This window comes from Arabidopsis thaliana (genome assembly GCF_000001735.4).
Source record: "Arabidopsis thaliana chromosome 1 sequence".
NCBI lineage: Eukaryota > Viridiplantae > Streptophyta > Magnoliopsida > Brassicales > Brassicaceae > Arabidopsis > Arabidopsis thaliana.
Window position 1 is genome coordinate 20,005,927 of NC_003070.9, and position 14,125 is coordinate 20,020,051.

Here is a 14,125-nt window from a genome sequence, read left to right on the forward strand (position 1 = left end):
TTCTTAGAGAGAAACAATAATTTCTCTTTTTCTTGCTCTTTATAGATATGTGTAGTTTCTTATTATATACAACAAGTTTTTTTTTGGAGGTGAGCCATTTTGGAGACTTTGTATTTTTGGAAGTTGTGTCGGTGACTTTTATTTTTTAATTATTATAATAAGTAAGGGAATTTAGATTTGATAAAATGTGCCAATTAAGCTAGTTGAGAATTGTGATTTAACCATTCTGCTTGTCTCAGTCTTTGGCTTGTACTTCACATGAATGGAATTGGTATTACAAATATATTATCTATACAATATTTTCACTATATTTATATATGTTCTTTTTTTTTCTTCATAGCTGTAAAGTGAAATGTGTTTCTTTATAAGTTATCGTTTATCTATTGACAAATAAGATGTGAAAAATAAAATATGTGATTTTTTATACGGCCATGCATCAAATCTTAGAATATATCTGTTATGAACCGATTGTTAAACAACAGTAGATCCATAAGTCAAGAAGTCGAGAAGTCAAGAAACACATTGTATTTGTTCATACAATCCATTAACCAATTTTTGATATATTGAACTCATTAAGATTTAAGAAAAGGGATATTTTGAAGTAAACTGTTGACTAATAAGAAGAGACTTTCAATCAATTTTCCCGGTTATACACAAGCACATGCATAGACCATTTTTGCATAATTACGAACTTAGAACAATCTATTATATGAATGATACTTCAAAAGATATACAATTAACGAAGAACTTGTATGGATAAATATATATATATATATATATCCCAACAAAAATATTGAAACTACACGTTTCCATGCACCGATGCACGAGTAAGATTAAAGTCAACCGCCAAAATCACCACCGTAACCGCTGCCAAGACAGGCGATGCTTTCCTTGCCATCCTTCTTAGCTTTGTGGTAGAGAAAGTGAATGAGCCACAAGATGAACAAAAACATGAGAAATGCCCCAAACACTATGAACAGAATGGCCACAGGACTCATTTGACTAACTTCTTTTTGATTGTTAATTTTGTTTTTCACTCCTCCGATAAGGAAACAACAAGATGTATATATATAGAGAGATTGATGACATTTATTATGAAAGTCTCGTTGTCTTAATATTTAAGTCATCTTGTTAACCATTGACTTTTGTGTTAGGTTTTATCTGAATTTCAAACGGAATATTCGGATATTAATGTAGTCGTTACTTTTGGCTTTTTCTTCAAGCCCAAATGGAGATGAAATTTAGAATTTTTATTTCGAAAAGATTATTGAACCGAAAATTATGTTCGTCAGGTGTCGGATTAATCATGACCCTAGTATTTGTTTCCTGTTAATAGATAGATAGCACAATACACTCTTTGTTTTATTTTATGTTTTCGTAGAGATATTAAATATGTTTTCGAAAAAACATACATATAGACAGTAATCATGAGACCAAGTCATACCTGGATTAGTGTATTACAATCAATTAGTACAAGTCATGTTTTTATAACCTTGATATAGTTAAATACATACTCCAACGAAGAGTATCATTTGAAATAGACAAATTCTTCGAAATTATAGAATTTTAATGAAATGTTATATGGTCACCAATCACCAATTTTTACATGAAGTTTTATTAATTCTTTAACATCAACTAGATTGCGTTTGATATTATAATAGGCTAAACCATAGTAACTGTTTTCTTGATTTTTTCGTAACTTTTCTTGTTAAATAGACATTCCGAGTAGATTTTCGGTATGTATGATGTGTTGGGTAAACAATGGAGAAAAACATTTCTTCGAACTTAATTAGTGCTTAGAGCGATCGAGTTTGTCCTAATTCAGACAGAGAATGTTTTTGGGATTAATTTTTTTTTAAATCATGATCATTTGCTAAATTAGGTCTGTAATTGGTTTTGAAATAATGATATTAAATATATTCATAGATTACATACAATTATACAAATAAGAATTAGGATAATGGTTTCCACAAAGAGAGTAGAGTTTAATGATGCATTCCATAAAGATACGCAAAGGTTGTTGTTGGTGACATCAGACGCCGTCGTCATAGCCGAAGGGGTGGCAACTGGTTCTTATCTTGCCGCCATCTTTCTTAGTTTTGTTGTAGAGAAAGTGGATTAGCCAAATGATTAAGATTAGCAAGAAAACTGCCATAAAGACTATAAACATAATCATTTTCCCCATCGATGATCGATCTATTAGTTTTTCTCTCTTCTTTTAATTAATTCATACTAAATATGATTTGATTCTCATACAGGGAAACATGAAGATGTATATATAGATATAGATATAGATATAGGTAAACAGATGATATGCTACTTGTGTTAATTTATACTAAATTGTTGTTTGACTTTTGTATTTCAATTATAAGTACATATTCATGGAAACATCCAAAGTTGCACATATTGTAACTAACACTCCATATTCTACAATAATCTCATAATTATATATATGTTTGTTTAGCTTATCTTGAAAGGATAGTAATAATAATTTCATCATCCTCAAATTATTATTTTTGAATATCTACACAAACACACACAATTCTTTCATCCTCGAATGCTGAATATCTATCATATTTGAATTCTTATTTTAATTTAAAGCATGTATACAGTATTTACATAGGTGAGTAACAGATGACCAGCTTAGATTTTCAGAAATTTCAAACCAAAAACATTATCTCAAAAGCTGTTACTAAGCTGTTTACGCCAATAAGAAAAATAACTTACAAGTTACAATATGAGAAAAAGAGTTAAATTTTCATTTTCGAGGGATTTATGAAATTTTATTTTACTCTTAGTTCAAAATTAATAAATTATAGTAAAAAAAAAAAAAATCCTCACAAGAATTTTAATCATTTACTTATCTATATATATGTGCATCACCGTTTGTGTCCATGCATACTTTATATCATCCAAATTATTATATAAAGAGAAATGAAAGTTTACAAGAAAATTAATATTGTGTAAACCAGCAATTCATATTCACACGATCATTATTTACCTTATGATACCATTTCCATCCTCACGAGAGTTTAAATCTTACATTATATGCATATATATAGATAACTATCAAATCCCACAATATACGAAACCCTTAACCTCCACAGCCGCCGCAACCTCCACAACCGCCGCCATCTCCTCCACCATCACCACCTCCTCCACAACAACAACCATTGTAATCATCAGTGGTTACAGCTGCAGCTACAACAGCTGTGGTGGCATCATTTCCTGTCAAAACAACAAGTCCTCCATCTTTTGTTCCCGTTACACCCGTTTCCAAATCTCGTGGCTGAGACAAAGGCTCTTTCTTCCTATAGGAGACACAGCCTATGACAATCAACGCGAAAATAACACAGGCAGATACTGCAATAACGACATTAACAACAGGCTCCATTATATCTTTTTTTTTTTTTGAAACTGAACTGATACCAAAAAGATGATGGGAGAGAATAGTTTCCTTTTATATAGAAGGTTAAGGCATAAACCTATTTAGTTTCTTAAAGATACACGAAATTGCAAAGGAAAATTCAATTCTACTAGCAAAAAATTCTTGATTACTTTTTCTTTTTAATGACATTTCATATGTTTCAAAATTGCTTTGACTTTTATTATTATTAAAAAAAATCATTTTGTGTTTTGTCGCTTACACAACTTAGCAGATTGATGTTTCGGCTCACAGCCCATACGTGTTATTCATGACAACAACCCCCTAAGAATTGGTATATTTTCCTACTCAGTTGTTCTTTCTGTTATACAGCAGACTTTTCATTATTTGTAAAATATAATTTAAAATATTGATTAAAACTTTCTAGAACTAGTAAAAAGTTTTGATTTCATCTTTTAAAGGGTTTCATTCCCCTTCTTGTTCTCTCTTTATACAATTTTTGTAATGAGCACTATATTTTATTTGATATAAGGAAAACATATTTTCCAAAACCAATTATAGAATGATAAATCAATGTTTAAAACTCAAATGTGTTTCTAATAGGTTGTAATATTATAACGAACATAAGAAAATGTAAGGAAAAACAGAACGTAGGTAAGTTTTATTTAGAGGCTATTTATTATTTTAGTTGTATAAGGAGGATAAATGGATAATGATATTTGCATGTTCAACGGTTAGGGATCGGTGTAATGTATACGGTCAAATATAAAATGAGATCAGCATTATAGATTGAATATTTGAAACATCATTCTACACACTATGCAGTATATTACTTTTGGTCAATACGAAAATGTGCGACTTACCCATACATCAACATCAGATATGCGAGAAATATTAGAAAATATAAATAGATCATACTAGTATTTCAAACGGAATTTTATTATTGATATTCTTGGATATTCGAACTTTTATTCGGTCGATCGATATAAATGATTAATTAAAAAAACATGTATTACTTTTATTTGATTTTATCAACGGCACATATAAATTAGAAATGAAACTTTTTGATTGGTCACTATTGGATATGGCCTTCTTTTTTCAGATTCGGCCCAGGTTGAAAGTTTTGTCACAAATGCTACGTCAGTGACTAAAGTCAACGAAACTCAGTCCGCATATACATTCTTTAAACGAAATGAAAGAGAAAATAAAATTTATAATAAGATTAATGTTTTGTATATCAGCAATTTACATTTACACAATCATATCTTCAGCTCATGATACAATTTTTTTTCTTCTATATAACATGTTTTTTTTTTGGGTCACAAATCACGAGTTTAAATCTTACCTATACATGCATGGATAATAAAGGAGATCATTATCAAATCCCACGACACAAGACATGACTATACGAAACTCAGTCCCCTCCACAGCCACCGGAACCTCCCTCACCGCCTCCACAACCTCCACCATCATCACCGCCTATAGGCTTCCTATAGGAGGAGACACAACATATGACGATTGACGGGAAAATAACAAATCCACATACTATAATAATGACAACGTCAAAAGGATTCATTATTTCTTCTTAAATGTTAAAAAAAAAAAAACTGAATTGATACCCAAATGAGGCGAGAATAGTGTCCTTTTATATAGAATGTTATGACGTAAACCTGTTTAGTTTATTAAAGGTACACGAAATTTCAAAAGAAATTTCAATTTTCTAGTAAAATTAAGACATTTTCAATAAAAATTCATAAGTTACTACAACTTGCTTTTGAGTATTTCGCATACTGCTCATAAAGAAGAATATTCATTCTTGGTCATGTAAAATATTATTTTAAACTGTAGTTAGAGTTTCTAAAATTAGTACATAGAGTTCTGATTTTGTCTTCGAGTTCCCTTTTTCTTCTTTTTCTTTTTCTGTAATGAACACTGTATATATTTGATGAAAAATAACATAAGAAAGGTGTATGGGTTCTCTACTATTTTAAGTTTTAACTGTATATGGAGGACAAAATGTAGTATATCATATAAGAGGTTGAATATATGTTTCAACGGTTAGGATCATTGGTGTCCTTTTTCATCCAAATTATTCTAATTAAGAGAAAAGAAAGTTTCAAAAAGAATTGATATTTTGTAAACAAAGAATCATATTTACACGATCATTTCTTCACGTTATGATACAATTTCCAACCTCACAAGAGTTGAAATCTTACATTTGTTTTTGTTAATAGTTTATATGCAAAGTTAATAAAGAGATAATTTCACACCCACAAACTATACGAAACCCTTAACCTCCACAGCCGCCACAACCTCCACAACCGCCACCATCTCCTCCACCAGCATCACCATCACAACCGCCACCATCTCCTCCACCGCCGCAACCGCCAGAACGTTCTGTGGTTACACCCGCAGCAACAACAGCTGTTCCTGTCAAAACAACAAGTCCTCCATCTTTTATTCCCGCTAAACCGTTTTCCAAATCCCGCGGCTGAAACAAAGGCTCTTTCTTCCTATGGGAGATACAGCATATGACAGTCAACACGAAAATAACACAGGCACCTAATATAATGATGACATTAACAACAGGCTCCATTATATCTTTTAACTTTTTTTTGTGAAACTGAACTGATACCAAAGGATGCAAGAATAGTGTCCTTTTATATAGAAAGGTTATGAAATAAACCTCTCTAGTTTCTTAAACATACACGAAATTGCAAAGGAAATTTCAACATTACTTGCAAAAATTTAGACATTTTCTTGATTATTTTCTTATAAATCCAATGAAATTCCATAAATTTTAAACTTGCGTTTTATTATTTAAATAAATATATACATTGAATTTTTCGCTGACACAACTTCGTAGATGTTTCTGCTCACACAGCCATACAGCAGAATATTCATTCTTCGTCGTGTAGAATATTATTTAAAATTATGATTACAGTTTTCAAGAATTAGTACAAAGTTTTATTTTGTCTTTCAAAGGGTTTTAATAATTTCTTCCCTTTCTTGTTTTCGTGTGATACGATTTTTGTAGTGAACACTGTATTTACTTGATGTAAGAAAGAAAAATCATTTCCAAAACTAATTAAAGAAATGATTAATTAAAAAACAAAAACAAAAAAACCAATGGTTTTGGTATTGGTTGTAATGCTATAATGAACATAAGAAAATGTAGGGGAAAGAATAAGTAAGTATTCTTACAGGTTCTCTATTATTTTAGTTATAAAGATAATAATATTGCTTATTCATGTTCAACAGTTAGGGGTCGGTACGGTGTATTTTATAAGGTCAAATATAAAATGAGATCACCATAATAGGTTGAACATTTGTAACATCATTCTAATGCTATGCAGTGTTAGTCTTGGTCAATACGAAAACGTGCGACTTACCTATTACACGTCAGACATGCGAGAAATATTCGGACCACATTATTTTTAACGGGTAATTCTATTTTAATATGTGTGGCCAATCTAAATCTTTTAAATATTCAAAGTTTTATATCAGAAGATGTGATTTCGATCCGATATCATTACATCATTACATATTTCAACATCATTATTCATTACACAGAAATTTCATTCGAAAAATGTGATTTCTATCCATATTTGTACAAGTATGGTTCTATGTATGCAACAAAGCTTTTAAAATTTGTAACAAGTATCCATACCCACAAATATTTGAAACTGAGATCTCAGATATTAAAGAATTCATGGAAAAAGTGGGACACACAAGGTTTCCCTGATAATCTAATTTCTAAAATGTATTTTGAGAAATTGATATGAACTCAAACCAAATTTAATTACTAAAAATAGTAACATTATTGATAATAAATAATTTTTTCCTTAAATAATATCTTAATTCTCACCTAACATAACTAATGACCAGGTTCATGCAAATCAAATTCTCATTTGGATTTACTAAACCATCTAAACCAATTTTTAGCTCAGAAAATTCTTGCACATCAGCTTTTATTTCTTACGTTCCTTAGACTCAATAGTCAATAGTATTTAGCAAATTCATAACGGAGAACTTCAACATGTTTGAAACTAATTATTAATGTTCAAACTACGGAGATCCAAGTACACTATTTTAATGTTGTATTTGAAAAAAAAAATTTGTAAGACATGGTATACGAACTAATCTTTACCCAAAATAAATAAATATAATCTTTGACAAATCAACGGTATTACTATTACGGGTCGTCTGTGGATAGATATATAAAAAATTACAAACAATCGAATAACCAATGAGATATCACAATTAGGTTGGGTGATCAAAAAAAGTCCACGGATGATACATTTGGTCATGAGAAAGCGTGTGCTTTTATATCCAAACATTATATTTGAAACATTATTTTAAAGTCCTGCATTTTTTAAAGGTGGGACTCACACCAAAAGTTAAATTCATTTTTTGTTAAGAAATATTTTTCTAATAAGCATCGAAGCAGAACTTCCATTTAAAAAATTTACCACTATACCAACACAATGTTGATAATATTAATTGTTTTCATCTCTAAATCAAAAACCATCATTTCTAAAAGAAGATATCTGGAAATTTACGATGTCTACCTGGTAGGTAATGTGACTGCGAGACTTCTTCAATACATACGCTATTTAATAGAAACATACCCGGCCACCGACTTAACAAGCTGATCGAGATCGTTTGGCGTAAGATGGAAGTTCAATAATATTATGTGTCCTTAATTATATGATAAAAACTGACCAAACTGTACATGTATTATTACTAAATCAATCAATATGATATTATCGTTTCATTTTAAAAAACAATATTTATCCTATGATGAATCTAAAACAAATATTTTTAAGGTTTATTAAATGATTCTATTTTTATCCGTTATGCACATCGAAAAAATAAGAAAAACAAAATGATAATACTTTCAAAATAATGAATATATAATTTAAGATAGCATGGTTTTCTTTTACGTTTAAAATTTTCTTGTTATTTTAATTTTTTAGTTATGAAACTGATGATTTTGTATCTGTTTATTAGCTTTTTGTTATATAGTGATCTAACGGCATAAGTCCAACTAAATCATATAGTATTTTTTCATCAAAATTAATATATATGATTCATTCATTTTCCAGTCCAACAAAGGGATCACACCTTAAAATAATTCTTACATTACATAAATAAATAAATTATTTAAACAAATAAACATATGACACACAAGAAATGATCATTATATGTTGAACTACAGAAACCTCATATTTTAACCGCCTCCACCACCACCACCACATCCCCCACCACCACCACAGCCTCCACCACCACCGTCTCCGCCACCATCTCCACCACCATCACCACCGCCACAACAGCAACATGAGTCTATTGATACAGCTCCTACATCATCACGACGCTTCTTCTTAGGCTTAGTCTGCTTCAAAACAACAAGGCCTCCATCTTTCTTTCCCTTTTTACCCTTTTTCACATCTAGCGGCTTTTTCTTCTTGCGGCAAAAGCAACAACATAAAATTCGACACATCGTGATTGTAGAGCAAATGCAATGCAATCCTTCTGATAAAGGTCAACAATAAATGTATATGCACCTATAAAAAAATTCTAAGCTTTTGTTTTTAAATGTTCTGAATACTGATGTAAACATATGCCATATGTACCTTTTATATATACTCAAATTGCCTTTGACTTTGACAAAAGATATTTTAATAATATAGACTTGCGTAAAATATTTGTTTTTCTGAAATACATGAAATTGCGCAAGAAATTTCATTTCTGCTAGCAGGCAAATGAGACTTCCCCTCTAGGTTTACTTTGACAAAAGTCCACGGAAAACATTATACATTAGTCACAGTTATTTTTATTGGGTCAAAATTAAGAACATTTCTTACGAATCGTATCTTTAAACATTTATGAAAGATTTTATGCTTATATGACATGGCCCTAGTAATTTTTGAAAGACAGAATTGCATATAAGGCAGCAAGGGTGAAAAAAAAAAAAAAAAGTAAAAATAAAATTGCAAGGGATATTTCAGTTACCCAGCGGTCCTAATTTATTTCATGAAATAGCTCGGGTCTTTAAAAATTACGCTAATATATGCGGTCGAAAAACTTGTAGTAGCCAAAACTCAAAAGCATGCAATAATTATGTGAAAATGCTTGCTTCTGAACTCGTTACATAACATATTTATAAGGCAGACCGGACCACGAAGGGATATATCTTAAGATTATAAGAAAGGGCGATATGTTAATCACAAACACTAAAGCTATATGATCACAAAAAAAGTTATCAGACTCGTAACCACGTCGAAATAAGGTATCAATTTTCCAGAGAAATCGATTGATTTGACGAAATCTTAATAAAAGACGTGTGGGACGGCCGACTGCCTAATGAAATCAATTAAAGAACAAAACTTATTGTGAAAAAACTATGCGACTAGAGAGTGAAGATCCAACAATTTCATATTTTCATACATGCTCCCCAATCTGTACGTTGTTCGTCTGCACTCTGCAATATCGTTCTCGTACGTAGATCTACGTTGTTCGACTGCACTTTGCAAAATCAGAAAATTACTGGAAATTACAGGAGGATGTAACTAAACAACAGCAAACAGAGATTAGATAGCCAAAACAAGAAAAAACAAATTGATAGCTTGCAATACAAGTCAAATATCTTTGATTTGAGACTATTCACATATAATTTATTCACGTTAATATATGCCGTGAAGTTGAATATATATTTATTTTGTTTTTTCTCTGAATAACACGGAATTCTGGTCTTGATGAATTAAATTTATACGGTCAATTAAATAGAGTGAGTTCTTAGCTTATTCCAAGAAAATAAGTCAATAACACATTACAGTTAATTTTATTTTCTGCTACATCTATGACATAAAGTCCAATATTTATGCAGTTTTTTTTTACAGCAAAAAATTCTATATATTATTAGTTTGATTCGAAAAAGTTGGTAGAGAAACTCAACCATTCTGAAATCTTATAACTTACATGGAAAAAGATAAGATTATGAGAACAAACACCTTTTACAAGAATGCCAGCTCGGATATTCAAATTTATAGAAAAATGTGAGATCGAAAAACATCAAAAACGATAATAAATAAGATTAAAGAATTCAATTTCCGTCTCAAATACCGGCTCCGGATTTTCCTCTTCAATAATTTTCACCAGCTCAGTACAATTCGTGGTGAAGGAAACCAAATCTAGAATTCTATGTATCGCCGAGTCCATAGCCCAAGTAAGGGCTTCCAATTCAGCTTGAAGGGGGAGAGAGCTCTTGTCTTACCTCTAATGCCAATTAAGCTCCTTGATGGAGTGTCGATCACGTATCCGAAACCGGATGTGTTACCATCTGCTACCCAAGAAGCATCCACTTGACAACGGAGCTGTCCGTTATTGTTCAGGATGGCTTAGAGCAAAGTTGAACTCTCTTCCTCGTTTTCCGCTGATTGTTCAATGATTTGCGGAAGTCTCCAGTTAGTGGCTTCCGAAATTGCAAGCTGTAGGGTATCAGGTGACACAAATATCTTTATTATTAAAGGTCTTATCATTCCTAACTTTCCAAACATACCAAAGAATCCATGGAAAGGATTTTAGAACCTCCTTTGTTGCTTCCAAATCCTTTGTTCTCCAAAGAAAAAAATCAAAATTTGTGAAGATTGACGTGCTCGGGAAGACACCCAGATTGGTGGAAATATTGGACAAAACCCAAACTTGCATTGCTAATGGGCACTCAAAAAGAAGATGATTTATAGATTATCTCCATCGCATCTCATACATGTACGATCTAACCCACAATGGAGATATAAGAGTTTGCTAGAGGTCGCTAGGCATTCTGAGAGGGCTTGCCAAAAGAAATGTTTGATTTTCCTACATGTTCTTAACTTCCACACTTGTTTTTAAGGCTCTTTGTGCATGGTTCAGTGATCTCATTCTCCTCGTAGTACTATTGAGTCGCTCGAAAGTATACAGATTTCACAGAATAATGATCCTATTTTGTGTGAATCCAACAAAAATCATCGACTTGGACTCTAGCTATCATATAACTATAATATATATTCGGCGATGAGTCGAGGATCCACGTAATATGTAAAGAAAACTTTGTACATTAAATTTCCAAGATCACAAGTTATAAGCAAGGCACAATTATAATAATAAAAAATTACGCTACGCATAAGACACAAGTTAATAATTTAATAATTTTAACAGCCGCCTCCACAACCACCACCACAACCTCCAAAACCGCCGGCGTTATTTCCATAGCGTGTTCGACGGAGTGAACTCTTGGTGGTAGTCTTACTCGACTTTGAAACAATAAGTCCTCCATCTTTGACCGTTATACGCTTGTTTAGCCCCGGCGGAGTCGGCTGTTTCTTGGCCGTTTTGGTTACTTGCGGCGGTGGAAGCAAAGGTGAAATCTTCTTGCCCGTTTCAACCACTTGGGACGGAGATGCCGGCTTTTTCCTGAAACAGCATAAGATACTAAACATCACCATCGTTATAGGAAATATAAATGTGATGTGTATTTGTAGTGATTCGTATAGATGATAAAGCGACCTTACATATATAGATAGCCCCAAGTTTCCGTTGACTTTTATGTGTGTAGATAAAGTTGCCGACATGAGCAACATGGCTCTTTATACATATTCTTCTGAAAAATACAAGAGATTGCAAAGGAATTATCAATTTGTTTGCAAATAAATGTGGCAATGTCTCTGTTTATTTACTAAAATTTTAATGGATAGTAAATAAATAAATGGAATCAACTTGAATACAAGATAACATTTACCAAACTCCTTTAACCAAGAAAAACATAATTAAAAAAAAAAAACAATTACCAAACTACGTACTATCTAGTTCAACCGAGTATTCGTTGTATATGGTCCAGAATTAAATAAAGAAAAAATCGGTTTTTAAGAACAAAAGAAACTCAAATGGTATTGCCAACCGAACTAGTTGAAGCTTAGGCTTAGCCAATTGCTTGTAAAAACAAGTCTATGGTTTTTAATCATCTATATTTTCTCTTTGACATGGTCTTTTTAGCCAATTGATATAAAGAAAAGTTAAAAACTCTTTAGGCAAGTATGAAAGAAAAGTGTTGTGGTGGACAACCAAGTTGTAGAAATTCTATAGCCAAGTATGGCTAGGTGACGACAGAGGTTATATTAACATGGATTTTGTGGATTTTAGAAGACTATGTATGCCAAATCTAGATTTTATATATATACGATAAATTCATCAATGACTGTTTACTGTATATTGGTTTAAATAAATAAATAATTTGGTTAACGGACTAACGATTAAATATCAGTGTTCTAAAAAGTAGTTTAAACGGTTAAGGCTTAGACATGGTAAGCAAGCAACCATAAAAACCGTGACAATTATCTTCTCAGTATTGGAATTAGGCGTCTTGTTATTATGAGGAGATAAACATCTTATATAGGCGGAAGCGATTATAGTATTTAACAGCCGCCACATCTTTGAGACTACAATAGAGGAATAGACAAAACAGAGAAAGATGATGATTTGGATGGAAAATGCCAGAACCAAAGAGAAAGCAGAGCATCGGTTATGGGAGGAGAACTTGGTGACTGTCGAGGATGAATAGCTTTGCGTGGATGATACGTGAGATAATAGCTACAAAGGCCTTGGAGTTAGGTTGTGAAGTCGAATTAAAAGGCGCTGATTTTGTTTAAGTCATGTGTTGTAGTACTTGCATGCTTGAAAAAGAATCTTGATAATGATATGAATTGTAGACCCTAATTCATACCAATATATGGGAGGGGAGCTGGTAAAATAGTCAGCTTTAATACTGAGTCACGGAAATAAAAGGGTACGATTTGAATTTGTTTAAAGAGGATGATTTGGTGTTAGAATCTCCTTCTTAAACATTTTTTCCTTGATTTTTGTTTCAAGAAAAGCTCTTAGGAGTTTGATCCTTGATTTTGCTGCCAAATTTATACTATGTGATGAGTCGAGCATCCGTCATATAAACAAAACTTTATGCAAATCAGAAATTTCACATTTATGCAATCGTTTTCTCCATGAATATACATACATACACACACATTCGATTTTTAAGATCACACCTTATTTAGAAAAGAAAACATCAAGATCACACCTTAAAATCATTATTGATATTGTTGTAGAGTGTAAAACTTTATTCACACACCAAAAGGAAAAGAAAAAAGACCTTTTTTATATAAGAAGTTGAATCCGTTGCTCTTTGACCACTCGCCGTTTCGGCCGTGGCTTTTCCTTGTACGTTTTCCCCCCTTGTGCCGAAGACGAGGGAGGCTTTTTCTTGTCGATTTTGGCCACTTGCGGTGAAGGCGACGGTGGAATTTTCTTTCCTTTTTCGACCACTTGTGGCCGAGACGACGACGGCTTTATCTTGCTGCAACTGATGAAACAACACAAGATACGAAACATCACCATCCTTTGTCAAATGTAAAACTGAAGTGATACGAATATATATGACAAAGTGACCTTTTCTAAATATCTTGCCGTTGACTTTTTATGTATGTAGATATACTTGCGGGCATGAGCCACGTTGCTTATATTGCAAACGGACTTCCAAGTTGATCAAATGGTTTCGCCAACCGAAACTAGCTGAGACTTTTTGATTAATCAAATTGCTTGTAAAAGTCTTTGAATTTTTAATCATCTATATCTCCTCTGTTGTCTTGGTCCATTTTACATACCATAAAAAAGATTAAGCCAGTTGATAAGAAAGAAACAAAAGAAAAG

The 14,125-nt window shown here is 32.1% G+C and overlaps 5 protein-coding genes, 4 long non-coding RNA genes, 2 other non-coding genes and 1 pseudogene across 12 annotated transcripts; 2 read left to right on the forward strand and 10 right to left on the reverse strand.

The window, feature by feature from the left end:
* Positions 1-533: 533 nt before the first annotated feature.
* On the reverse strand, positions 534-1,089 carry AT1G09605. The gene has a single exon (NR_143506.1). It is a non-coding gene; the product is annotated as an uncharacterized misc_RNA (transcript).
* A 795-nt stretch (positions 1,090-1,884) lies between these two features.
* AT1G09615 lies at positions 1,885-2,308 on the reverse strand. The gene has a single exon (NR_143507.1). It is a non-coding gene; the product is annotated as an uncharacterized misc_RNA (transcript).
* Positions 2,034-2,233, forward strand: AT1G07913. Its single transcript, NR_139334.1, has one exon. It is a non-coding gene; the product is annotated as an other RNA (long non-coding RNA).
* Positions 2,309-3,069: 761 nt separating the features above from the next.
* AT1G53610 (uncharacterized protein) lies at positions 3,070-3,394 on the reverse strand (the record flags this gene model as incomplete). Its single annotated transcript, NM_104239.1, has 2 exons — positions 3,070-3,153; positions 3,194-3,394. 2 exons carry the CDS (start codon positions 3,392-3,394, stop codon positions 3,070-3,072), a joined length of 285 nt encoding a protein of 94 aa, NP_175766.1.
* Positions 3,395-4,478: 1,084 nt separating this feature from the next.
* Positions 4,479-5,158, reverse strand: AT1G07917. The gene is made up of 2 exons (NR_139335.1): positions 5,005-5,158; positions 4,479-4,564 (listed from the first exon to the last, which is right to left on the reverse strand). It is a non-coding gene; the product is annotated as an other RNA (long non-coding RNA).
* A 344-nt stretch (positions 5,159-5,502) lies between these two features.
* On the reverse strand, positions 5,503-6,046 carry AT1G53620 (uncharacterized protein). Its single transcript, NM_104240.3, has one exon. The coding sequence runs from the start codon at positions 5,979-5,981 to the stop codon at positions 5,676-5,678; it is 306 nt and encodes a 101-aa protein (NP_175767.2). The 5' UTR covers positions 5,982-6,046; the 3' UTR covers positions 5,503-5,675.
* Positions 6,047-8,452: 2,406 nt separating this feature from the next.
* AT1G53625 (uncharacterized protein) lies at positions 8,453-9,112 on the reverse strand. Its single transcript, NM_179473.2, has one exon. It carries the CDS (start codon positions 8,886-8,888, stop codon positions 8,619-8,621), a length of 270 nt encoding a protein of 89 aa, NP_849804.1. The 5' UTR covers positions 8,889-9,112; the 3' UTR covers positions 8,453-8,618.
* A 1,182-nt stretch (positions 9,113-10,294) lies between these two features.
* Positions 10,295-11,406, reverse strand: AT1G53630 (annotated as a pseudogene; the record flags this gene model as incomplete). Its single annotated transcript has 1 exon — positions 10,295-11,406.
* Positions 11,407-11,462: 56 nt separating this feature from the next.
* AT1G53633 (uncharacterized protein) lies at positions 11,463-12,006 on the reverse strand (the record flags this gene model as incomplete). Its single annotated transcript, NM_001160949.1, has 2 exons — positions 11,463-11,839; positions 11,933-12,006. 2 exons carry the CDS (start codon positions 12,004-12,006, stop codon positions 11,578-11,580), a joined length of 336 nt encoding a protein of 111 aa, NP_001154421.1. The 3' UTR covers positions 11,463-11,577.
* Positions 12,007-12,707: 701 nt separating this feature from the next.
* AT1G07923 lies at positions 12,708-13,160 on the reverse strand. Its single transcript, NR_139336.1, has one exon. It is a non-coding gene; the product is annotated as an other RNA (long non-coding RNA).
* Positions 12,817-13,016, forward strand: AT1G07927. Its single transcript, NR_139337.1, has one exon. It is a non-coding gene; the product is annotated as an other RNA (long non-coding RNA).
* A 200-nt stretch (positions 13,161-13,360) lies between the features above and the next one.
* On the reverse strand, positions 13,361-13,909 carry AT1G53635 (uncharacterized protein). The gene has a single exon (NM_001084244.3). The coding sequence runs from the start codon at positions 13,811-13,813 to the stop codon at positions 13,574-13,576; it is 240 nt and encodes a 79-aa protein (NP_001077713.1). The 5' UTR covers positions 13,814-13,909; the 3' UTR covers positions 13,361-13,573.
* Between the last annotated feature and the right edge of the window lie 216 nt (positions 13,910-14,125).